This window comes from Carettochelys insculpta, chromosome 3 (assembly GCF_033958435.1).
Source record: "Carettochelys insculpta isolate YL-2023 chromosome 3, ASM3395843v1, whole genome shotgun sequence".
Lineage (NCBI taxonomy): Eukaryota > Metazoa > Chordata > Testudines > Carettochelyidae > Carettochelys > Carettochelys insculpta.
Window position 1 is genome coordinate 6,019,458 of NC_134139.1, and position 25,962 is coordinate 6,045,419.

The following is a 25,962-nucleotide window of genomic DNA, read 5'->3' on the forward strand; positions in this document are numbered from 1 at the left end:
GGCCTAGCATCAACAGATTCCGCTACTGTCCAGTTTTATACCGGTCAATTCTTTGAAAGAATTAATAAAACAAGAATTCAAAACTCAATTCAACAGCTTTGTCACCAAGCACTTACTTTATCATGTAGTCCACCAGAAGGCCCAATTGTACAAACACTTGTGGTCAGATTCTCATTCACACAAAGTGCCTTCACGCTGCATTAGCAATGTAAATAGCCCTTAAAGGGGATGATTTTACACCATGCAGCATAGTCTAGCCCCAGCCCAAACTGGGGACTTTGGACACAATCTTACTGTAGGTTGAACCTGTCTAGTCCAACACTCCCAGGACCTGATCGATGTCAAACAAGAGAATTCGCCGAACCATGAGAGGTCAATATTGTCTAGCAGCATTGCCAACTCTTCCACTGCTTACTGGGCTCTTAGAAGACACTTGGGGTAAATTAGAGCTAAATAACAGGGCAGAACACGGAAACAAAGCAAGCAGTCCTGTAGCACCTTGAAGAGGACACTGGTGTCTGCCAAAAATGTTTATGTGCCCATGGGAAACTTGGCCACACTCATGATAAGTGGTCATCCAGCTAACTAGAATCATGCTGGCTCACGGATGTTGCTGAACCAGAGAGAGCCGGACCAGACAGGTTCAACCTGTATCATGATTGATAGTAATTATATATTAATTGCCAGAGATGGGGCCTACATGTAAATCAAAATCTGGCCCTTCCTTCAGTCCCACTGGACTACACTCAGCAGGGCTGTCAGATTTAAAGCCAAATATAACGTCTTCATTATATATTCCTCTTTCAAAAAGTAATTTTTCCCTCACACAGCCTACAACATCACACACCATCAAACTCATTGTCATTCCCTCAATGGGCAACCTATTGTGAATCAAAAATGTGGCAGGTAAATAAAAGTGTGTTAATATTTTCAAAGCATATTTACCCCGGTTACGGATTTCAGTAAAATTTCCCTCCCCACAAATACCAGCAAAACATTGATGCTGAAGCTAAATTTATAGGCGAAAGACACAATCCGTTTATATCAGAATAATTCAAATGGTTTTAATCTGGGAATGTGACAGTGAATAAAAAAGTATTTACCTGGAAGGACAGTGCTTTAAAGCAAAAATAACATGGACCCATTAGCTATGTTTGGAGGGGGTTGTCATTCCAGCTGACCAGAGTCAAAAATTAACATTTCTGCATTCGGCTAAGGGAAACAGACAACAAACAATCCACAGCTACCGCCAGGCAGTTGTGAAACAATGTGCAAAGTGTGTCCTGTATTAATATGAGACTCCCACTAACACCAAGTATTCCAAAATCAAAGGGACTCTTCAAGAAAACAAACCCAAACTATGTGCCACAAATTAATTCAGATCACATCTTTAAATCCATCTCGAGCCAAGCCAGAAGCCCACCCCTTCCGTCAGCTGTTGACTTTCTAAGTGTCCCAGACAGCTGCATGTCTGTCTATAGCTCCCTGAAATGACTTGGCTTGCCCAGATTTCTTAAGACTGCAGACTTCTAATAGCACTCCCTGACAAAGGCTCCACTCTAAGGAGGCGATGTGCTAGGCCTCCAGCCAGCATTCTAGGAGTTCAGGGGCCAGGACCAGGCAGCGCAGTCATCCCTGACTGCCTCTTTAAAACCATGTCACGCTCATGTGACAACTGCTCCTCTGTGCTTGTTTGAACTGTCCCTCCCAATTAGTGGTAATAAGTGACTCTGTAAAGATGAGCAAACATAGTGCATTCATTAGCCCTCGCCAGCCCCCACCGTCCCCCTCCTTCCTGGCCAATCAGTCTTAGAAAATCCCCAGGGCACAACTCAGTTAATACTTGGAGGAAGCTAAACACATCTTGTTTGGAGTGAACAAGTGCTGGCAAAAGGCAAATTAATGACAAGTCATTTGAAGAGTTTGCTTGAAATTATTTTATTCTGTCCATCCTCTGAAGAATTGATTGTTCTCTGCGTGAAAATATGTCGGAATCAATAAGCTAATAGCTAAGAGCAAGGAAAGCATGCTCCAACCCCATTTATTTAATCCACTTTTTTGGAGGCATGGCAGATAATTTACAGGGTAGAAATTATCAGGCCTTTTCAGAGCAAGAACTAATGACAAGTTCTGGGAAACCTGTGCGATCATCCATCTCCCGGGTGAACTGCAGGCCTGTGCATTCGCCGATCACTATCTCGGCTGTAGTGAAGACCTGCAAGTCACTGATGACATGCCCTCCGACAGTCTTCCCACCCTTATCAGACAGGCAGATGTGGAGATGAGGCGCTTTGTTCAGGGTTCCAACCAGGGAGACGATTTCAAACCTCTCGTTTAGATGAATAATCTAAAGCAATTAAAACAGGAGAACGAGATGTCAGTTGCAAGTGTGACAAGCACGGCTTTATTCACACTCTGGTATCAAGGACATCACAATAGGCTGGCACACATTCATTCTCGAATCTTAAGGAATAAAGGATTCATTTTTTTGCAAATGCGCTTAAATGACATGGGCCCCTAACTCCTATTTGCCATAATGATTTAGGTACTTAGGGCCAGATTTTTTAAGATATTTAGACACCTAAAATGCAAATAAGTACCTAGTGGGATTTCTGAACACGCGTAGGCACCAAACTCCCATTGAAATCAAAAGGAAATCAAGGAGACTAGGGTGCCTCGAGTCCAGATTCTCAAAAGAGTTAAGTGCCTGAATACTTTTGAGGCTCTGGACCCTCGGGGTGCGTCTACACTTGCATTCTTCTTTCGAAAGAGGTATGCAAATGAGGTAAATCGAGAATGCAAATGAGGTATAAATTTGCATACGTGGTGCCTCATTTGCATATTCTAATTTCAAAAGAGCTTCCTTCAAAAGAAGAAAGCCAGTGTAGACGCTGCTGTTTCGAAAGTAAACCCCATCTTTGACAGAATCCTTCTTCCCTTTATTTAATGGGACGAAGGATTCTTTCAAAGATGGGTTTACTTTCGAAAGAGCAGTGTCTACACTGGCTTTCTTCTTTCGAAAGAAGCTCTTTTGAAATTAGAATATGCAAATGAAGCACAGAATATGCAAATTTATACATTATTTGCATTTTTTATTTACCTCATTTGCATACCTCTTTTGAACGAGGAATGCAAGTGTAGACGCACCCTAGATGTCTTCTGAAACTTTCAATAAGTGCCTCTTTGCATCTTTATCCATCTAAATCCCTTAAAAAGTCTGGCCTCTGTGATCTCAAGTCTCACAGAATCATAGAATTCTAGAACTGAACGGGATCTCAGGACATCATCAAGTCCAGTCCCCTACCCTTATGGCAGGTCCAAGCACCCCACTGACTTTCAATCACCAATGTCACTTAGGCTATATATACACTAGCCCAGAAGATCGACCAACTTAGAGTTGATCTTCTGGAGTTCAATTTTGTGTGTCTGGTAGGCATGCACGAAATTGACCTCTCAGAGGTCGCATTTGACCCCAGTGCTCCTCGCGAGACACGAGGAGTAAGAGACGTCATCGAGAGAAATGCTCCCATTGACTTTCTTCAGTGAGGATGGCTAAGTAAACCGAGTGCAGATATATCGATTCTAGCTACAAAATTGCCGCAGCTAGAATTGCATATCTGCAGTTGACTTACTTTGACTAGTATAGACAGAGCCTTAGTCATTTCCGAAAATTTTACTAAAACGGCCTACATTTTCAAAACTGATATGGGGCACCCCAGATTGTGTATGCTTCACTTGAGACTCTTTAAAGGAGCCTGCTTTCCAGAAAAGGCTGAGCATCCAATCTCTAAAACAAAGCCTCTTTATGGGACCCCCAAGCAGGCATTCAAAAACAGGAGAACTTCAGTTTACTAGTCACTTTTGAAAAACTGGGCCTGCACACCCGTCAGAGGCTCTACTGGTATGTATTCAAACCATGTGAAACAATGGCACCTGAAAAAGTACTAAGCATTACTTTGGGCCAGATTATCATATCAGGTATACAAAAGGAGATGCAAATGGATAGGTTTATAGGCTTGGGTGCAACTACAGATACATAAGCAATTTAGCAAGCACAGCTGTCGGCTTTGCTTAGAAAATACAGGTCTTCATATTTCAGTTGCGCTACAACAGTCAGGTAAGCCACCAGCAGGAAGGTGAACATATAGCTATGATAGGTTTCAAAAAACAAGGGGAAAACCTCATGGGTGGTAGGTCCATCAATGGATATCAGCCACGATAGGCAGGGATGGTTGGTGTCCCTATTCTCTGTTTGGCAGAGGCTGGGAATGGATGACAGGGGATGCATCACTTGATGATTACCTGTTCTGTTCATTCCCCATTTGACACATGGCATTGGCCACCATTGGAAGACAAGATACTGGGCTGGATGCATCTTTGGTCTGACCCAATATGACCATTTTTATGTTTTTATAGTCTTAACCCTAGACCTGGCAATATTCCATATACACATTGCAATTTGCAATCACCAGAATGCCTTTGATACAAAGAAATCACCTACCGTAAAGATTATAAAAAACTTACTGAGAAAATATGGTTTCTGCCCTATGCTTAGACATAGAATGGAACAGATTTAGAGTTCTGCTTGGCTTTTTGCACCGAAGGCCAGACCGTCAGCAGCATTGACTGGAGCAGAGCTCCACCAGTTGACACCTGCTGAACAGCTGACCCTTAAACTTTGCAGAGGAATAACCAGAAACTGACCACATCTCCAGGTCTTCTCTGTGAACACACCATTTTATGCATACGCATTGCTAAGACATCACAACGTGTGTCCAATACCTTATTCGCATTTGATGTGGTGTCATTGGCCAGTCTCAGTGTTGCTTTGGTGATGCTGCCCACACAAGTCATGACAAATGGAGCTTTTAGCTTCTTGTCTTCTACAATGTTTAACAAAGAGGTGACAATGTCCTCTCCTGGACCCAAACGGATGGCATAAACAGAAAGGGCACTCGGTCCAGCCTGTGCGGAAGAGAAGTTTACCATGGTAATAGCTCACACTCGTCTTCCTTAATAAATCCTTCCTTTATAGCAGAGCTTCAGTGGGTCAACAGAGTACACGAGAACATGGTGGAAAATCCATTTTTATTGTACGGCCTTAGAACATCCCTCTTCCTGTGATAGTCTCTCATTTTGAAGCAAGTGTTAATTGGGTCTCCGAGAGGCTCATTGTGCTAGGCACTGTCCAGACACAGTGCATAAGAATTTACACTCTAAAGAAACAAGCTAGACAAAGGGTGGGAGAAGAAATACTGACATCCACACTTCGCAAATGGGAAACCGGTACAGAGGAAGGAAGTGATTTGCTTGAGCAACAGAGAGACTTTATGGGAAAAAACAGAACTTGAACCAGATCTCCTGAGTGCCAGCCTAGTGCCTCAACCCCACAACCAAGCATTTCAGAGAGCCATATGGTCATGCCCTGTGCTTCTGGAGCTGCTAGGTGCTGCCCAGAGCTCCTCAGGCTAGGCAGTGACATCACACTGGTCTCAGGGGATGCTGGTAAATGTGAGGTGTCTCCCAATGTTGTCCCGGCACCTCAGCAAAGTCTGACCCGGCATGACTTCTCTCTCCTCTTCCCCAGCCGACTCGCCTCTCTCAGTCTAGAAACAAGGTGGGTGATTTTTGTGGCTGCATGTTGGACAGATGGAAAAGGGCTGTGGAGAAAGTCCAGCAGGCTAGAGAGAGGAAGCTGCCGTAGGAGATGATAATCAGAGCACAGTAGAAATGGAATCGACTGCCTACATAAAACACAGCTTGACAGGCAAATAGGTACAGGGCCTGAGGAGGTGGCCTCACAGTCAGCTTGTGTCTTGCTGGAGGAACAGGCTGCGTTTTCCAACGCTGGCCTATGGGACTGAGCCACCAACCTGTCACTGAAACAAATGAGCACTGCATCCCTAAATCTGCCAGTGGGCTTTGAAAGTCTTAATAATGGCCCTAAATGCTGGTTATTTAGCCCAGTGTCCTTTTGTCTTAGGCTGAGACTGTGACGTTCCAGATGCCTGCACAAAGCGGTGATTCTCCCTATATAATACCCCCCCGCCCCACCAGGAGCTACCTGAATCTGGCAAGCAGATCACACAGGAACAAAGGAGATTGTGTGACTGCCTTACTTCCACCCCGGTGCAGATGGTCAGGGAGAAAGAGAGCCTTGGCTCCACCCCCTAAACTAGCTGGCCAGCACAGGTGAGGAGGCCCATCGACAGGGACGGGGGGACAGGGGCCGTCAACCCTGGGCCTGGCATTTTGCTGGCAGCCAGAGCTCTGGGCCCTTTGCACTGGGAGCATGCAGTTGTGAGGGGGTGACCCAGCAGCATGGTCTTGGCCAGGGATTCCCAACCTATGGGTCCGGAGACAAACACAGGTCACAATTAGATTTGTTAAGGGTCGCCAGCAGCTCCTTAACACTGCCACATCCAGCAGCTATTGCCATCAATAGAGAAGCCATTACACATTACAAAATCCACTTCTCCACCTTTGTTATTCGTAGCCATCCCAGGCAGGCCACTTAACAGACTCCTGCAGTAAATAATTTTCACCTCCCCTCCACCCTTGGGCCACCAAGTCTTCCTGAATTGTCAATATGCGTCCTCACCTGGAAAAGGTTGGGAACCACTAGTCTGGGCAGCGTTGAGAGCTGACTGCTCTTGGCCCTGCCCCTTTCACTATTGGCCCTGCCTCTTTTGGGCACAAGCCAGGCCACCCTCCCACCTTGCCCTGTGTCCCATGGCCGTAGAGTATAAGTTGTTGCAGGTACAGATATACTGCAAACTGTTTCTCTCCCAGAGCAAGGAGGAGCCGGGGAGAGAACTGCACCTCAGAAGGGCGTCACTAGCACAGCTGACCATTTTCATCTGAAACAGGTTTTTTTACTGCAAAAAATGTGATTTTTTTTTGCCAAAATGGAAGATTCCAGGAGAACTTTCCTTTTTTTTTTTAAAGTAAATTGAGGGGTTTGGGTTTTTTTTTTTCAAAAATCATCCAAACCCGTAATATGTGTCACATTTTGGCCACTGAAGCACTGACATCCAAAAGAATTTTCAGGATCTGGCGTGTGTTTGTTGTTTTTTATGAAAAAAAAATGATAGAAACAAAACTGTTTTTCATTTCGTTGAAGCTTTTCACAAGAACAAAACACGTTTGCCAACCCCCTCTGGTGCCAACTCACTGCACCGCCCCCAGCTGCTTCTGAGATAGGGCAGTGTGTGTACTGGGATGTATCAAACAGCACAATCTAGTCTTCTCCTCTGTTGTATTTTGCATAGTATAAATGAACAAGGGGCACTGGGGCCAGAGCCATAAAGAAAAGAACGGTGGGACTAAGGCACAGATTTCATTATTTATCTCCCTTCCAGAGCAACAGGCACACATCTCCATAGGAGGCAATGATATAAGCTAGTTTTACTACTCAGTAACATATTTGAAACAAAATAAATGCTTTTAGCCTACATGTAGCTCATCAAATAATAATGCACCCGCTTAAAAAGAAAACCAACCAACATTCATATTCTCTCCCTGAGTTTTATTTTCAGTCCCAGAGGATACTAAAACAGGCATTTCAATTCTGCATTTGAATACAGTAACTGGAGTTCTCTGAGAGGTTGAACAAATACCAGCAAAACAAACCCCAAATCAAATTTATTAGCTGGTGGAGATCTCTAACAATTTTACACAGTGACTTGATGAAGCCATGGGAGGATTCCTTTCAACATTAAGTAATCTAGAGCTCCTACAGAAACTTCATTGTCTGTTATGAGATATGAAGAGTTTCTCAATATCAAGTTCTATTAAAACTGCAGCAATTTGGTTGTTTATTATTTGCAGTGTATATGTTTTGCTTTAATCTGGAAAGCTTATTGGGTCCCCCTGTTATCTAGAGTCCTGCAGAGAAGTATAAAGGGACAATGTGCAAATTAACTGAGACTTGCAGCCTGTATTTTTAAAGAAACATCTAACGTTTGTTCAGTTGTGAGCTTGAAACAATCATTTGTACTCTGTGCACATTTGCAGAAACGGAAGCCTATCTGCCTGCCCATTCTCATGCGTTTTTAAATGCCAAAAATCAGCAGGGCTGACAGCCACCGGGGCCCCAGGGAAGGTGGGAGGAGGGGCCCCAAATTCATGCCCAGAAGAGGCGGGGCCCTGGGCGGAAGGGGTGGGATCAAGTGCTGTCCCTCTCTGGTGCTGCTGGGACCACAGCACTAGCCTCCCTGACTCCCCAGAGCCACACAGAGCAGCACTGCCATGGCATTTCTAACAGTACCGGAGCTCTGTCTCCACCATTGTCAAAGGAGCAGCTCCTGAATTCCAGACCCTTTCAAAATGCTGGGCTCCAGGGCAACTGCCCTCTTTGCTCCCCTCTCCAGCCAGCCACACACTTAGAGCACAAAAGCACAAAACTAAGGAGAGTCCCTACCCTTTCCATGGATGTAGGTCAATGCCCCATAAGTCCATAGGAGTCCTTCTGTTGCCCTTTGTCAGGTGTTGGATCAAACCCTATTTGGGTCACCATGGTTCATGTCACCCGTAACTGAAAAACCCAATGTTAATTTACACTCAGTGCATTTTTATCTCCACGTATTCAAGAACAAAGTGATGTGGGATTTTTTCCTAAACTTGTCTCCTTTATTAGACGGAGCAGTTAAAGGATTAACATTTGAAATCTCACCCACTTGAGAAGACGGATGTTCCTGGGGGTAAAATGCAACCAGGGCCCCATCTCCTTCTCTGTCACTGATGTCCTATATGACCTTTGATGTGGTCTCTTCCTACCTCAACGCTCCATCTGCAAAAAGGGAGGCATACAACACCTCTCATGCACAGGGGTGTCATATGGCTACAAAGGTTAAAGACCATGAAATGATCAGACGCTGTGCTGATGGGGGCCTGAAAACATTATTACTGAAATTCTCTAATCCCTGACCATTTGTTTGTCCTAGGACTGCAGAAGTGTTAACGGGCCACTTCCAGGGGACCTCGAATGGCCACTTAGAATGTGTTATCTCCTTAGGCTAAACCAGGGGTAGCCAACCTTTTTCCATCAGGGGCCACACAGCAATTTTTCTACATGTTCTCGGGGGCCAAACACGAAATAGCATAGTCTTTCAAACAGAAAAATGCTGCACAAATTGATATTTTATTAGCCTAAAGCAGCGGGTCTGCAACCAAAATAGTGAGAAGAACCATTTTTTCAAATTCAGTTAAAAATTCAGTACCTCAAAAGCCACAAAACATGTGAATACGCGAGAGTCCTTAAAAATTAACGTCCAACCATGCTTTTTGTCACCCCTATTTTAAGAACAGTGCACACGCAATGACTTGTACCAGTTAGAAAGTTAAGTTAACCCCATCTTCAGGCTTTACCTGCCTCAGCCACCAAATCCACCCCTGTATCCTCAAACTTTGCCCCCCATCCCACAAACCTGCCCCCACCCCTAGGTTTGACCCCCTCTTAGCCCCAATCCCCCCCATCTCTATGCTTTACCCACCTCAGCTCTCAGACCCCAAATCTGCTTCCCCACCCCCAGGATTAACCTACCTCAGACAACAAGCTCCTCCAGCTATATACACCACCTCCCTCCCTCTGCTCCTCCCCCACTGTCTCCTCAGTGGGGCTGCATGGCTTTAACAGGGGCAGACTCAGTTGCCCCTACCCCCAGCTCTCCTGCTCGCTTCCCCCACCTGCAGCATGGGCAGCTCCCTGCCCTGCCACATTGAAACAATGAAACTAAATTTAATTGGTTGAATGGCTGGATCCCTCCCACCACCCTGCCAGTCATTCAACCAATTAAATTTACTTCCATTATTTCAGTGGCAGCAGGGCAGGCAGCTGCAAGTGGAGTCAGTGGTGGCAACACCCAAAGCCACCAGTGACTCCTTAAAGAGCCACATGGGGATCTGGAGCCACAGGTTGCCAACCCCTGGCCCAGCTTGACTACACGCCATGCCCTACACTCACTTTGGCCAGCTTGGCCAACGGCAAAAAGCTGCTGCAGTGAGGTGACCTTACGGGCTGGATAAAAATGCTTGGTAGGCCGGATTCCAGCCTGCAGACCATGTGTTGGCCACTCCTGGGCTAAACAATCTGTCCTACCCTGTACTTAGCTCTGACACTCTGAGTACCTTTCCCAGAGAAGGATTCTCTGCAGCATAAAATTGTGTTCCTTTCACCAAAAGACATTGGTCCCATAAAAGATACTATCTCACATACCTTGTCTAAGAACATAAACATGAGCCAACTGGTTCATACCAATGGTTGAGCTAGCCCTTTATCTTGTCTCCAACAGTGGCCAACCCCAGAGCGTTATCGGGGAGATACAGAACAAGGCAATTGGAGACACCTACCCGCTTTTTTCCTCCCAACTTTTAGCTGTCAGAGGTTTATGTTGCCCGAAGCTTATAGCTGCATCACCAATCATCTTGGCTTATAGCCATTTATGGATTTACCCCCCATGAACTTAAAGAGTTCTCTCTTTAAAATCCTCATGCTATTTTGGCCATCACTACAGCCTATATGAAAAAGTACTTCCTCTTGTTTGTATTCAAGCTGCTACTTATTAATTTCATCAAGTGGCTCCTGGTTTTCATTTTGTGGGAAATGCTACCTGAGACATTTAGGGATTTTCTAAATATGTGCTAAGAACATGGCAAATAATCTATGATCCCTATACTGATATCTACTATGTGTTCATATTCCTTTGACTTTAGAAATGAGGAATAGCAAATATTTAAAATGGCAACCAGCACAGGGCAGTAATGTCCCCTCTATTTTTATCCATCCATGTGAGGAATAAATTTTGCTACATGCACCAAGGTGTGGATGTGCACCACCAGTAGAAATACAGGCAGCCGGCTGTGGGCATTCTGTTAATCGACTGAGCAGTACCAGAATCTCTCCAAGATGGCCACCCAAGAGCGCATCTTACAGATAACACTGTAGGGAGCTGGCCATTTTCCTATTCAAACTCTGATCCAAGTTTTCATGGTATTTATGTTTAGCAATGAACAATTCTCCTGAACCTTCTGAGCATAGTGCCCTGGGACACTGAAATTTGAATGATACTGCAAACCCCTCTCCTGTTCCTGACCAGCTACTTCTCCAGCCAATGCAACTTAGAACAGCCGTGGCACAGCTTTGGGGCATGCATTTGGACTGAAGATTAAAGGAGGAATAAAGGTGGCATAGGGCCAAGTTTGCCTCCTTTTTCCTGAGCTGCAACAAAGCACGAACTTAATACACAGCTCCCAGCTGAGCCTGGGTTTTCAGGATGACCAGGGTCAGAAACATCAAGTTTAAATTCCATTCCCATATTGTAGCTTTCCTAGTTTCTACTTTACATGGGCTCAAAGGAGTTGTAAGTATAAGTGAAACACTGGAACAGAAGAGATGAACTTCATTTTCTTTCTGTTTGCCAGATTTGTGTCGCACACTTTTAAAGTTATGTTATTTGCATTTGATTCAATAAAATATCTTTTTTTAAAAATCAGCTGTTGTGTTTTCCTAAGCTCCAAAGGATAGCATGTCTTTTGTGTGTTCTCTTTCATATCTACAACATTTCACAAACTGGCATGATAGCATTCTTCATTTCAATTTCTGCATATAGATGATTATTAGCTAACCAATAATGCAAGTTTGCTATCACAACTATTTCCTAATTAAATTCAAAATGGAGATTGCTAATCCAGATGGTCAGTAATGCCACAGATTTGTTTAAATTTGCTATCACAGTAACAAACTACTAATTAGGGTTTGTAAATACATTAATTCCCCCATGCACACAACCAGTTTATTAAACCATCAATTGTGGTTAGCTTATGTGGGACTAAAACATAATCCATTGATCGCACCCTGGTACCAACCCATTGTGAAGGGATTCTGAACAAAATCAAAAAATGATACCATCAGTTTAACTCATGCACATTGTTAATACCTGGTTGATGTCATATTTCTGCCTGTTTTATGCTGCTATCCAGCAATTGGAGACATTATTCTACAGGGAATATTTAAGCAAATTTATGTAGGCAAAATCTGACAATGCACTGACTGATCTAGTCATGGTAAAGTTCAAATAAACAGATGAGGAGGCAGTAGGTTTCAGTGGTTAGGGTGGTGGACAAGGAATCAGGAGACCGCCATTCTGTTGCTAGCACTGCCATGTGTTGTTCTATGAGTTAAGCAAAATCACATCTTTTCATGCTACTTAGATTGTCAGCTCTAGGGAGAGAAGGGTCTTTACTTTATGTCTGTACGGCACCTGGCACAATAGGACCCAGATCTCAGTTGGGGATTATGAGTGCTACCATAATACATGGGTAACACACAGGAGCCTAAGAAGACAGAACTTGAACCCACTCCCTAATGGACTGTGATAGCCTACAGAGCGGCTACCTGGGAGATTTGAGTAGTGGGTCCACTGGCTGAGCCCTTGCACAATTCTGCACCTGGTCCCACGAAGGTTTTTGATGTGGCTACTGCCGTTGATTCTTTGGTGGTGCTGTAGCAAACAGGAGAGTTTGCACCCTGCCTTAAGGCACGCCCATAATGCAACTGGAGATGTAATTTCCATCTTGGGTAGATATGCACGTTAGCTCTGCCTGACCTAGGACATTAAAAATAGGCGCAGCGGTGCAGGTGATGGCACGGGCTAACCACTCACGTACAATCCCATGCACAGCCTTGGCTAAGTGCATCTACTGCCTGGCTTGTAATGAGCATGCTTACATGGACTGAGCATGCTCAGTAACACTGATGAAACCAGCTGCCCTCTCCTCCCCTGCCTGAGCCAATCCAGCAAGTACCAAGACAAAAAAAACCCACTGCCAATCCCTGTTTGTGAGTGCTCCTGTGAAGAGGCAACAAGGAGTCCTGTGGCATCTTACAGACTAACAGATTTATCTAGGCTTAAGCGTCCATGGGTGAAAACCACTTCAGCAGCTTCATGGAGTTGCAATCCCACCGTGATTTCCATGCTGTGCATTCAGCAAAGGGCTTTTTATCCACCACTCAGATAAGGGCTTGTCTCTACTTCCTGCTGGGTCAGTGTGCTGGTGGTTGCTCTTCTGGGGTTCGATTTAGCCTGCCTAGTAGGGTTGAGCTAAATCAGGTGGTCAGTGTCACCATCGATCATGGTTCTCTCCACAATCAGCAGGAGTAAGGAAAGTTTATGGGAGAGTTTCTCTCGCTGACCTGCTGCCGTGGGGACAGTGCAGAAAATCAATGACAGGTACGTTGACTCCAGCTATGCAATTCATGTAGTTAGAGTTGCGTATCTTGTGTCGATTTTGTCCCCCAGTGTAGATCTGGCCTAAATCTGTCAGTCTTTAAGATGCCACAGGATTCCTGGTTGTTTTCTGCAAGTACAGACTAACATGCCTACACCTCCTTGAGAGTTGTCCCTATGAAATAGGAAAACCCTTTCCTCTCTTGTCAAAACAGCGTACACAAGAAGCAGCAGCTCCAGTAGGATTTGAACCCATAACATGCACACAATATGGATCGTGGTGCATCTTTATAAAGCTGTTACACTATTGTTGCCCGGTGCTCTCAGACGCTTTAAACCTGTAAATCAGTACAGCTCCATCACCAACAATGGAGATATGCCAATTGACATCAGCTGAGGAGCTGACCCTTCCAGTTTTTAAAACCAAGGAAAAAGAAGAGAACTTTACTTCCTTGCAGAATCCAGGTTGGTTACGTATGCCTTCCCAAATGCTCCTCATATCATAATCTGGCTTGGGACTCACATACTATAGACAGCAGCTCCCATTCGCTGAGCTGTATGTGTATTTCCAAAGGCTCACCAAATTTGATTTCATTGAAACACTCATTATAAGAATGCGACAATATTAATCTGCAGTATGCTACTGTTAAAATGGTCCAGGCTGAAGGAACCTTAACTGTAACAGCTCTATTGAGTGCCTATAAAGTAGAGAATAAATGATAGATAACTGTGAATTGCAAGGTTATGTAAACACTGAGGGGTTTTAGAAAAATCCTATTAAACCATAAGAGAAAAGCACGGATGATTTGTCACATCACCAGGACCCAAGAACGCATTAATAAATAGAATAACAGATAATGAACCATGAAGTACAAGGCTACACTGCCATTCTGTGATGGGGAGCTGGCGACAGCATAAACAATGAGGGGAAAAGCTTTGTTGGGTTGTCACCAGAACCTTGTACTGCATCTTTGTATAACTATTTTTAATAACAACTTTGTCACCTCCCAGAGTTTGTCTTCTCCCAGATTCCCTTCATTGTTGGCCTTCTTCATCTGAGAAGCCCAAGCTGGTGCTTCTCTTCTTCCTATATTAAACTTGGGACTTCGAGAGCTTTTCCCTGGGGCATGTGCTGAAGTCAACGTTTCCTTTCATACTTCCAAAATGTCTCTGGGATGTTGGTTGGGGGCAGGGGAGAAGTGGGGGTAGAGTTTTTGGTATGACAGAAGCACCTATAGGTCCTGCTGCACCTCTTGCTCTTAAAACAACAGCAACAGGAAGAAACCACCCACAAGCTGGGTCCCAAATAACCAGAATTTGCGAAGCCTACTTGCACCAGCACCGACCTTGATCCTTCTGGCTGAGTGCACTCCCAACCCCCACCCCTGCTCCAGCCCTTTCTCTAAGGCCTCATGCTCACCTTACCGCATTCCGCTCCTCCACCTATCACCTCCTGCCTGCTGCTGGACAGCTGATTGTTGGATGCTGAGCACCCACTATTTTTTTTCTGGTACTCCCACTCCAGAGCACATACAAAGTTGGTGTCTATCTATATTTATATACCTAGACTGGTGCTCTGAATGGCTTCTGGAGGCTTCAAAAATACAAACCAGGTGGAGGGCTCTCAAAAATGCAAGTGAGCCAAGCAGATAGTCATGCTAACCACCCAGTGGGAATGCAGAGTGCAGCGTTAATCTCTAAACTGAGGTAAAAGTTGTCCAGGCCTTGCCTTAGCTTTGTTCATTCAGGTGGCTAGCTTGGATACTACATTTAGCAGAGAAAATAGCCAGGGATCAGGCCTTCGTTGCACTGTGTGAAGACACAGTGCGAGGTGGCCGGCTGCACCGAACATCCAATCTGACTATGCCACACCAACAAAGAAAGCATTATTAGCTCAGTTTTACAGATGGGGAACTGAGGCACAGAGCTATCAAAGCTCAGCTCTTCAAAGGTAGTCAAGCTGCTAACACCCATTGATTTCAATGCTGCTTAGGAGCCTAAATACCCCTGAGGACCTTGACCTAAGTGACTTGCCCAGGCTAAGACAGGAAGTCCATAGCAGAGGCCGGAATCCCAATTTCCTGAGTCCCAGAGAACCACACTGACTGCAAGACCATCCTGCCTTACCAGAAGTTTGATGATTGCGATCCCTGTTCTTATGAAAGTGATGAGTTGTAAGTCATCTTGGAAAACCATGAATGGCTGTTCCTTTATTCTTACCTAAGCCAGGAAGGAAAGTCAATAAAGAAACATTGCTGAAGCAGTACTCTGTACATTGTAATGCTTTCTCCTCTGCCCAGCCTAGGCCAGGAGAGCCAACCACCTGGATTCAGGTGCAAAACCTTCTAGCACACATCTCCCCAGTGTTCTGCCCGCTGTTCCTGGCCTCTAGCAGCATTAACAGCCAAATAGGCCCCTCTGGTGGGTCTCTCTCTGAGGCTTTAAACATTGCAAAATTTAACACAGATGATGTCACTGTTAGTTAACTCTTGCACCTACCCTATTGCTGTATGTCAGGGATAAGTATCCAAGGAGGGCCTGGGTAATTCCCTTCTCTGATTTTTCAGGCTAGCTAGCCATAGCTTTACTTTAAATAGCAGATCAGAGTTTCACACAGCCCCTGTGTCTACAAGCTGATGACCAGTCATTATGTTGGCAAAGGACAACACTCCTCTGTCCCAGCTGTCACCGGAGAGTTGTGCTGAACAGCCCCTGAGGGGAAGTGGAAATCAGTGAACCTGGGGACTCTTTGTCCTCCTTTCCACATCTCACTTTGATTGAAATCCTTGGATACTCAAGTGGTTGTTGACTTACAGGAGTAATGAGATATGCCCTTCAGTGAGGCTATTTCAGGCTCCATTCATCTTCTCCTAGAGCAGGAGATACAAGGGGAAGGTATTTCTCTTCCATTTCTTGTTGGGTGTAATGGCTCAGCAGAACACAGGGTTGGGTCAGATCGGTACCCCTCAGGGCACATAACATGTAGTATTATCTCCACTCAGAACTAATTACAAAATGGTCCAAGGTAAACCTCATCATCGTCATCATCATCAACAACCATGGGCTCAGTGCCTGTTGGTGTCTGACGCCTCTCTCACTATTTCCTTCCATCTTTCCCTGTCCAGAGCAGAGCTGCTTAGTTTCTATAGACTAAGGGTAAACCTATAGTAGACTAATAAAAATTCTGTTCTGTTCAGGTTCTCTTACTCCACTCATCACCACACTATCTAAGCTCAAAAAGGCCTTGTCCTTTCTTGCTATGGGAGTCAGCCAGTGGTCTGACGTATCCAGCAAGTCATTTTTTTTTCTTGGTTGGTAAATGTCTTGGTGTCACACAGCAAGGAGCTAGAAGAATTGTTCTGGGATGCTCCTGCGAGGGCAGTGGCACACGGTGATCACCCTGGATGCAGAGAACACGTCACGTCACCACTCTTCACTTTGCATCTTCTACCTTCTGGGGAAAGAAGCTCAATGAGATTGCCAGGCAACTAAATATCTCAGAAGAATGTACTTCACCGTGAGCCACAACAGTTCTTCCCCCCAGTATTACTATCCATATGAAAAGGCCCTTTGACGGAATGTATTTCCTCAGAATCCAAATAGGTAACTCCCAATCCCTCTGGATAAAGAAGACTTTAAGAGGGAATATTGCACAGGGCTTACTGTGGGGTTCTTGTACTCAGGACACCTGAGTCCTGTTCTCCAGACAACTTTGTCACTGACTATGTATGACCTGAGGCAATTAACCAAGCAGCAATTTGGCTCAGATTACCTCTCAATGAAATGGGTATAGAAATAACACTACTTACTGATTTCATAGGAGCATGGAGAGGTTTTACTTAATGCAAGCATGTGTGTCAGTGGATGCCACACAAGTATAGAAGAGTGAGTGCAGAGGCAGCGTGTGCTTGGGGGTGTATCACAGCCCAAAGAGGGCAGAGGGAAGTGATGCCATAGGTCTGTTCCCCACACACCACACCAGCTGGCAGATTGCACTGGCCACAATGGTGTAAAGCATAGAGCAGCATGTGCATACTAGTCATACAGTGGGATGCTCAGAGAGAGACTGCACCTCTGGCAGACACAATCTTTCCCTGAGCTCCCCTTGGAGTGATGTGGCTCCGCGCTGCCCCCTGCTGGGGATGTTTTGACACCCAACTTTTTTTTTCTTTCTCACCCTGAATTCTCTCACTTTATGCACATAGCTGCCAAAAGGCAGCAGCAGATATAAAGGCATAGGTGAGGATTCCTCCGGGAAGGAATTTAATGAAACCGCTTTATCAGGAGGAAAGATATGTCATTGCCTTAGGCAGATATGCTCTGTTTTTCTGGTTCTCTATGAAGAGCTGACTTGATGTTTAAATCACGTTTTTCTCTTGCTTCTAGAGTCAGCTCCGCTGTTTTTTAACATGGCAGAAAAGCCATTTTTTTCTTTTTTTTTTTTTTTTTGAAAATGTTGTCTCTGAGGTTAGGAAACCCAGAAAAGTGGTGCCAAAAGGAGACAACACACTCTGGAGTCTGACCCACATGTTCAATCAGAAATTTATTAATAGGAATAAATACCACAGGAAAGTATACACCTGCCCTGAAAACTGACTTGTAAAAATAGCCTCCTGGGATTCCATGCTTATTGTCTCTCATGTGCTTCCACAACTGATTAGGTCAACTGACAAAAATATTTTTCTAATTGCCGGGGCTGCAAATTCAACCTGGGACCTGAGAGTCAAGCTTGATCATCAGCAATAATATTCTCCAGGTCAGTTTCTATCCTCAGCCATATTTGTTTAGACCCACTGTGTTGAGATACTACCCTTATATTAGTCTTGGCGCTTCTTTCCTTATATAACTCTTGTCCCTTCTTTCCATACACCTTCCTTTATCTGTTTCATTCTGAGGCTTTTCTTACCTAATTTAGGTTGTAAGCTCTGCAGTAGAAATGAGCCAAACATGGAATGACAAATGCATGGTCCACTATAAAGATATAAGTCAAATCCTTCTCCTCCTCTTACCTCTCCTCCTCTACCCTTACTGGGGGGTAGAGACACATACCGACTGCAGAATTAATAACCAGCCCCATAGTGCCAGGTGTTGCCAAACCACTCACATGACTATGTAGGTAAGTCCCTGGGCACAGGGACCACGGTTTTTCTGTACTGTGTCCACAATGCAGCCCTTGTTCATGACTGGGTCTCCTATGGGCTACAGTCTGGCAAACAGTAATAGTGATCAGGGTTTCCCCTATCATCTTCCTCCACCAGTCTCTGTGACCAGACACCGTTTGCAGAGGGTAACGCTGATCCAGCAAAGAACCAAAGCATACATCTGCCTTTAGATACATGTTTATGTCACACTGATGTCAAGATAATAATATGTAACTCCTGTATAGCACATTTCATCTATTGATCTCAAAATGCTTCAGAAAGGAAATGAGCCTCTATAGCTGTAGGCACCAAGGTACAGAGAAGTCAAATGACTTTTGCAAAGTCACCTGACAGGCTAAATGGACAAGCCAAGATCAGAATCCCCCTCCCTTCTTTCTCCATCTAGGGCACTAGCCACTGGGCCATATGAGCAATTTAGTTGGGGCCTATTCATCTCTGAGGCTGGACAGTTTCTTCTCATATGCAGAGCTCAGGCGCCCAAGTTCTGTAAACAGAGAAACTCGGCCTCAAGGCAGGCGAAGCATTGTTCAGTTGGGTGTCTTCTGCCATACGAAGTTTCATCTGCAACACGACCCCACAGACACAGCCTGCAGAAGCCAGTCCAGCGTACAGATGTGGCAGCTCTGGACCAGAGAGCAACCTGTTGAGCCTGGGCACAGCTGGGAGAGGGCTTGTGTGGGTGTGTCTTCACCTACTAAACACAGTTGTTGTCCATCTTCTCCATCAGCAGCTTCTACAGAAGCAGCAAAGGGCTGTAGGTACTGCAGCTGTTCTCCCTTAGCCTTTTTCTCAGCATTACCAGCAGGACATTGAGCCTTGTCCAGTGGTACAGGGGGTTCTTCTATTTTCTAAATCTGAGAGACAAAATCCAGCCATGGATAAGTCCTCCAAAAGCCTAGAAGCCCCATTAATACATCACTTCTAAAGTCAGGCCCATGACAATGACACAAGGTGTCAAACTTCTGTGAATTGACACCTCGCAGCTCAGCTAATTATATTTTAAATTCCACTTGTTATGCACAGTAGGTCAATAAATTCCAAGCCACACAGATGCTCTAATTTTTAAAACCATTAAGTGCCATGTATGGCACATGGGGTGGGGGTGGAGGTTGTCTAGGGTGCACATAAGGCAGTCCTTGAGATATGAAACATTTCCTCTTGTACATCTGGGTCATCCTCACACAGCCCCTCTCAGAAGGGATATTTTATGAAGCTGATAAACAAGAATTTATATAAATACACATGCAGAACACAACCACACACCACACATATGGAGAGAATAAATAATAAGTAACTGTGAATTAACTATGTTGAAGGATTTTGTTAGCATTGTAATAAACCATCAGAGCAACTCTGGAGTGGCCTGGGATGTTGTCTGAACCACGAAAGGTATTTACATCTTTTTATTAAATAGCTGTGTGTTGTGGAGCACCAGTGGGCTCAAGGCATGCTTAATTAGAAACTGGAGGCTTGCAGCTCTAGCTCTGAACCCAGTCCAAGCTGGATGATTGTTACTGCTTCACCTGGCTGCAAATTGGTGTATGTATAATGAACTGGTGAGGAGTCTCAGAGACAGGTAAAAGCCTCAAAGCTCCTATACTCAACTCAGTCCAAGGAGCATATATGAAAAAGTTTGTTTGACTTCTGTGAAAATACAGGTTGTGAAGAGGTTGTTACTATCACCCTATCCAAACTAAAAATGCAATGTTTTCAGTTGGAAGATTGGTTAGAGATGCTATTCAAGTTACAACCCCCATCCTAGGCCAGATCTTTATCTAAGGGTAGTTTCTGACCTAGAAGTCAAACCACTTTTTACTGTAGAATAGTAACAGAGAGATAGCCATGTTAATGTATACTCTATCAAAACAAAAAGGCAGTCGTGTAGCATTTTAAAGACTAACAAAATAATTTATCAGATGGTGAGCTTTCGTGGGACAGACCCACTTTTGTTTTTACTGAAGAGTCTCAAAAGGAATCATAGGCATGTGCTGAAAAGTGTTACAATCAAAGCTTTCTTGCAGCTTTGCAGTATCTTGCACCCGCTACACAAGCCTTAAAAGGGCACAGTTGTAAAATGTGTTTGAATCAAACAGACATACTCAGTGACCTCACTGTTCCAGTAAGAGTCCTGAGACACAGCCAACTGTGCCTTTCAGATCATTTTTAAATGACCTTCCTCCCTACCCTTAGCTATCAGTCCCAAAATTCCTCCTTTTATAGCATGTTGATACAACTTTCCTATCACATAGATTTAAAAAAAAAAAATCTAAAGAGCAATGTTATACAAGGTCTCATGGTGACATTACATCAAGTGCGGGTTGAACCTCTCTAATCTGGAACTCTCTCATCTGGCAAACTCTTTAATCTGGCATGATTTTAGTTAGCCAGACAACCACTTATCCTGGGTGGGGTCAAGTTTCTTAAGGTCCCGTAAAGTTTGTTTACAGTCACCAGTCCTGGCTTTCAGCGTTCTGTTTTGTATTTAGCTGTAATTTACCATTAAATGTCTTCTCAGAGCCCAGTCAGCAGTGGAAGTCTTGGTAATGTGCAAGAAAATACTGACCTTCCGCCTGGCATTTTCCTTCATCCAGCACCAGTCAGGTCCCAAGGGTGCTGGATGAAAGAAAGAGTCAACCTGTATCCCAAAACTGGCTGCTTTTCCTAAAGCCCCAACTCCTGCAATCATGTAAATATGTAAATTCTCAGTTTTATATTTCTTAACGTAAAATTCAGGCCTTTGTGGTTACAGAGAGAAAGCTTGAAAGCATGAGCCATAAAGGCTCAAAACAAAAACAAACATCAATAATAAAAAATAAAGAACCCCCGAAATTTTATTTGTTAACCTCTCATGACTTTTATCACACTCTGGTGATTTGAAGGAGGTGGATTGGCTCATGATTTTCAAATGCTTGGGGTTGGCGACAGTGAATCGTGCAGAACTGTTTTGAAAATCAGTTGGTTCCTTCTGCCCAGGAGATACACCTGTTGATAAAAGGCACATCCAAAAGAAAAAATACAAAGAATGGGTTATCAACTGCACTAAATACCCTTGAAATAGTCTAAAACTAACGAATGTTAGGCTGATTTGATGTAAAACAGCTTAATTTTGCTTAACTGATGAAGAGCAGCCTTTGGGCACCATTAGTTTCACCACATTACTTTATTACATTTAAATTAGTCAACAGGAAGCACATTACACTATGTTATGTATTTAAATATCCAAGTTTATAGAATATTTCAATATGTGTGTCTAGTGAATTCCTGTAACAAGGATTACAGGCCATTCCATGAGGAACAAAGAAAATCAATCATTAAAGAAAAGCAAATTCTTCCCCAAGTGCACAAGTTACATTACAGTCCTGGAGTCAGCTTCATCCCTTGTGTAACACTGACTCCAATTTTAAGAATCTGGTCCCTAGAGTCTTAAACTTATATTTGCCCTTTCAGGAAGGTATCAACACTGTTATAGGAACTCATGGAATCTCTATACTCCCTGCAAGGCAGGTGGAATTTTAAATGTTCACAACTGTGCGTCAACAGGCACTGTGAACATTCTGGAGTTCTTGACACTAACCATCAATGTGGCAGTGAGAGTTTACATCAGCAGTCAGTCTCAGGAAACCCTCACTCCCCAGCCCACTCTATAGAGTTAATGAGATTCACTGTAATTAGCTCAGTGAGGGATCTGAAACACTAATAAATGAAACTGATGGCTGAATCCATAAATAATTATTTTTGAGCTGCCCCCCTTTTGTTTTTGATACTTCTGGAGTAGGCACCAATTTTACACTTGAAATGGAATTGCATCTACCTTGCTAAAATGTGAAGCGATGGAGAGGTAGCCTGAAAGCATCTGCATAAAGTGGACGAGAATTAGAGGGAGTAACATTTGCAGTCTAGTTACATGGCACTGTAGAATTTGTAATTGATGACTGAATGGCCCAACCTTAGAAAAGACTTAAGCTTGTAGGTTCAAAGCTCCTTATAATGTTTTTGCACTCAGCTGGTAACACTGCTGACTGAAGGTGTTGAGGAACTAATCCTTCTTATACGTTACAAATACAATAATTATGAGGTTGGTGAACCAACTAATCAGGCATGTGAAACAGTCAGTCCATACAGCACCTTAGTAAAAGGGAGTTGAAAGAAGCTCAGAGAGACAGTTAGTACTCACTATTTATGTCGTAAGCCTCCAGGAAATTATTTCTTATTAAACTTGAAAAAAAAAGCCCTGGTACATGGGAGGTTACAAAAACAACAGCAATGAGCAGAGAGGGCTTTTGACAAAGCAGATAAATCAGATTATACATACAGGCAGGATTCTGCTCTTTGACAAAGCTCTCTGCCTGTACAGGGGAGAGAGATTTTGAATATTTATCACAACTCCTGTAAACAGAATAAGCTTGCCAATGACTGTGCAGTTCAACAATCACTGCTCCAAGTAAATACATCAGATGTCATTACTGTAATCAGATTAGCTCTTGTCCCTCCACCTCATTTATCAGTCAGGATTTTCTTACTAGACTTGCCATGTTCACGGATTCATTTTTAAAGGCATCTTTAGGAATATCAACAAATACTTTACAAAACCAGAGATTTTTGGAGAAAGATATACAATGTCATGTGCATAATCAGGTTAACAGAGATTTAAGATTTGCCTACACAGGCGGTTTTTCTGGGCTAGCTATTATTATATAATTATAATTAATCTTGTGGATTAATGTGGATTAAGATAATTCAGAATAAAGCATCCTTACTCCAGAATGAAGGCATCCGCACAGAGAATTAATGCAGGTCTACACTAGGGGAGAAAGTCAACCTAAGGTACACAACTCCAGCTACAAGAATAGCATGGCTGGAATCAATGTACTTTAGGTCAACTTCCTCTGCTGTCCCCACAACGGAGGTCGACAAAAGAAACTCTCCTTACGCCTCACACCTACAAGAAGTACCATGGTTGACAGGGACACCTTCAGCATTTGATTTAGTGCATCTTCACTAGACGCGCTAAATTGAATGCCAGAAGATCAATCTCCACAGCACTGACATTGTACTAAGTGTAGACATAACCTTCATCGGGAGTAGGGATTCTGCTTTAAATTCATGCCTGACCTTAATTTGAATTAAACTTCTCAGTAAAGACAAGAAGATCTTCTGTTGGTAGAGACCATGTCCACATCAGCTGGGAATGTCAGCACAGCTATGTTGACAGACTCCGTAGCAGAGGCATCCTCTGAGAGTCTAATACAATCATGTGATTCCAGGAGCTGGGGATTGAAAAAAATCCCAAATATTGTGAGACCCACAATAAGTTCTCAAAAACTGGTAACTCTGAATCTTTACATTCAATAGTGATTTAGCTTTTAGAGGTTTTACTGTGACAGCAATGCACAGCTTGTAATGTGAAATTATTAATTTATACTGGGAACAATAATGATTACTGAAGTTTCACCATATAAGTAAGTCAGGGTCCAAGGTTATCTGAGTTAATCATTCTTAAATGTCTCCTCCTAGAGGGTGAACAGAGGAGTGGGGGAGTGAGGCTGGATTTAGATATCTGGAGACTACAAAATACATTTTGCCTTAAGTACCAAATGATTGACTGAGAAAATATCTGCCTATAAACTGAAAGTTTTAAGCAATAAATAAACAAATGAATAAATAAAGAAATAAATAAAGCTTCATTAAATAGGTTCAGGGAACTTTTTCCTAAGTTCTAAAAGAAATATCCAGTAAACAATTGTCAAGGATAGTTGAAATCCATCTGTGCATTCAGTATATAATATTTATGCAGCAATATGTTCTATAGTTGATTATGGCAAATGAAATTTTAGATCAAAAGGGACAATAGTCTGTAATCAAGGAAATCTACATAATGGTTTTCCTGAAGGATGTTTGTGCAGGTGACGGAAGAGTACAGTATTGTTTCATCAAATGGTAATTTCCCTGTATCTCACCAAACAATGAATTCTGTGTGCTAGTCAGGGGCATAATTCAATTAAAGAGAAGACTTCTATGAGAGAGAAAGAAATCTGTTTGACTGAGATCCTGCAAATCATGCAGATGAGGAAAATGACATTTGGCCCTGACATTATGATTTATTTCCTATACAGTATATTATAGTTCCTGCAAGATAAGCTTGTGCTAGAAATTATCACATGTGCATGGGAATTAGCCATCTGATCCTCCTTATTTTCCCTTTTTATCTGTTGGCCTATGTGTTTCAACCTTAACTTCTAAAGAGAATCTGTAAAATAAGAGGTAATATTTGCACAGATGAGAATGCAATATTGCATACACCAGGCCAGAACCTCAGATGGAGAAAACTGACTCCATTGATTTGGATGAAATTACTCATGCACTTCAAGTTAACTAGGTGTGTAAGTGTTTTCTGAGTCTTCATGAAGAAAAAACAGGCCTAACCTGCTTCAACTGTGACAAAGTGGGGTATGTGAGGATTTTATTACCCTGGCTAGGTTGCATGTATTTCCTACACTGTCCTGTAGTAACCCAAGGTGGTTGCCTCAGTTTCCCTAGGCACAGTATCAGTGCATAGTGATGATGGGAGTTTCAGTGTGATGACTTCTCACTCTTAGACAGTGGCCCTCCAGGCTCTTTGTAACCTAGGCAACCAGGTGACACCTTTCTTCCTGGGGGAAACAGGACAAAGGAAGGAGGAGGGGTCTGTCTGGTTTGAATTGGAGCTGGGCTGTTGATTGGGGCAGTCTCGTCAGGCTGAAGAGGAAGGAAGGAGGGCCAGGCCTCCAGCTCAAGGGTCCCCTCTGGGCCCCTTTCCCCAAGACAGATTGTACTGACTGCTTCTGGTTTCTGTGCCAACAAGTGTCTTCTATGCGGTGTCCCTATCAATTAAAAAAGCTGTACTACCTGCTGAATGACAGTCACACCTAACTACGGATAGGGGGCAGGGCCTGGTAACCCCCATCCCCACTTCCTAACACTTGGTAGCAGCGGTGGTCCATGTGAGACTGGCTGCTAAGTGAAACCCAAGGGATGGGGTGAATTTCCCCACAGTATGCTCTGCTTCTCTATGTTCAGCAAACTGCCTTGTAGAATGAGCTCTGATGCTTAGAGCACAGGTCTTACCCAAGTGTATTTATGTCTCTTTGCCAAGAAAAATCCCCTTCACCCCACACACCATGAAAATACATTTGGCCCAGATTCCAAAAGCCCGACTAGTGTTTAATGGTCCCTTACTCTGTGGGACTGAATACTGTGTCAGATTCTGGCTGTTTGATACTCAGCTATCTTTTCTGGCCCCAGTGTTATTCAACCTCTTTTTCACGTGCATCTTCAGCCACGCAGTTAGGGACCTGGACTATTGAGTCTACATAAAACACAGACTTGATGGGTCACTTTGCAACCTTCGTCATCTGAATGCTAAAACCAAGATGCTTGAGAGGCTCATCCTTAAAGCCCTTTTGGCGGACAACAGTGCACTTATGGCACACAAGGAGTCTGATCTCCAACTCATCATCAACAAGTTTGCTGATGCCACTTGCCTCTTTGGTTTGACCACCAGCCTAGGAAAGACTGAGATACTGTTTCAACCTGCT

The 25,962-nt window shown here is 43.7% G+C and overlaps 1 protein-coding gene across 6 annotated transcripts in view; it reads right to left on the reverse strand.

The window, feature by feature from the left end:
* Positions 1-1,927: 1,927 nt before the first annotated feature.
* LOC142010170 (bifunctional protein GlmU-like) overlaps positions 1,928-25,962 on the reverse strand; it is a 62,174-nt gene continuing 38,139 nt past the window's right edge. For 3 of the 6 annotated variants that reach the window (XR_012644708.1, XR_012644707.1, XR_012644709.1), the window contains 2 exons: positions 4,783-4,965; positions 1,928-2,347 (listed from right to left, as the gene is read on the reverse strand). Coding sequence is in view for 2 of the 6 variants with exons in the window: in XM_074988437.1 (XP_074844538.1) it covers positions 2,096-2,347; positions 4,783-4,965; positions 15,354-15,422 (504 nt within the window). In the remaining 4 variants the exon portion in view is untranslated. Of the gene's footprint in view, positions 2,348-4,782; positions 4,966-8,422; positions 8,447-15,353; positions 15,430-25,962 lie in introns of those variants that run through there. The other 3 variants (XM_074988437.1, XM_074988438.1, XR_012644710.1) reach the window with 3 other exon arrangements.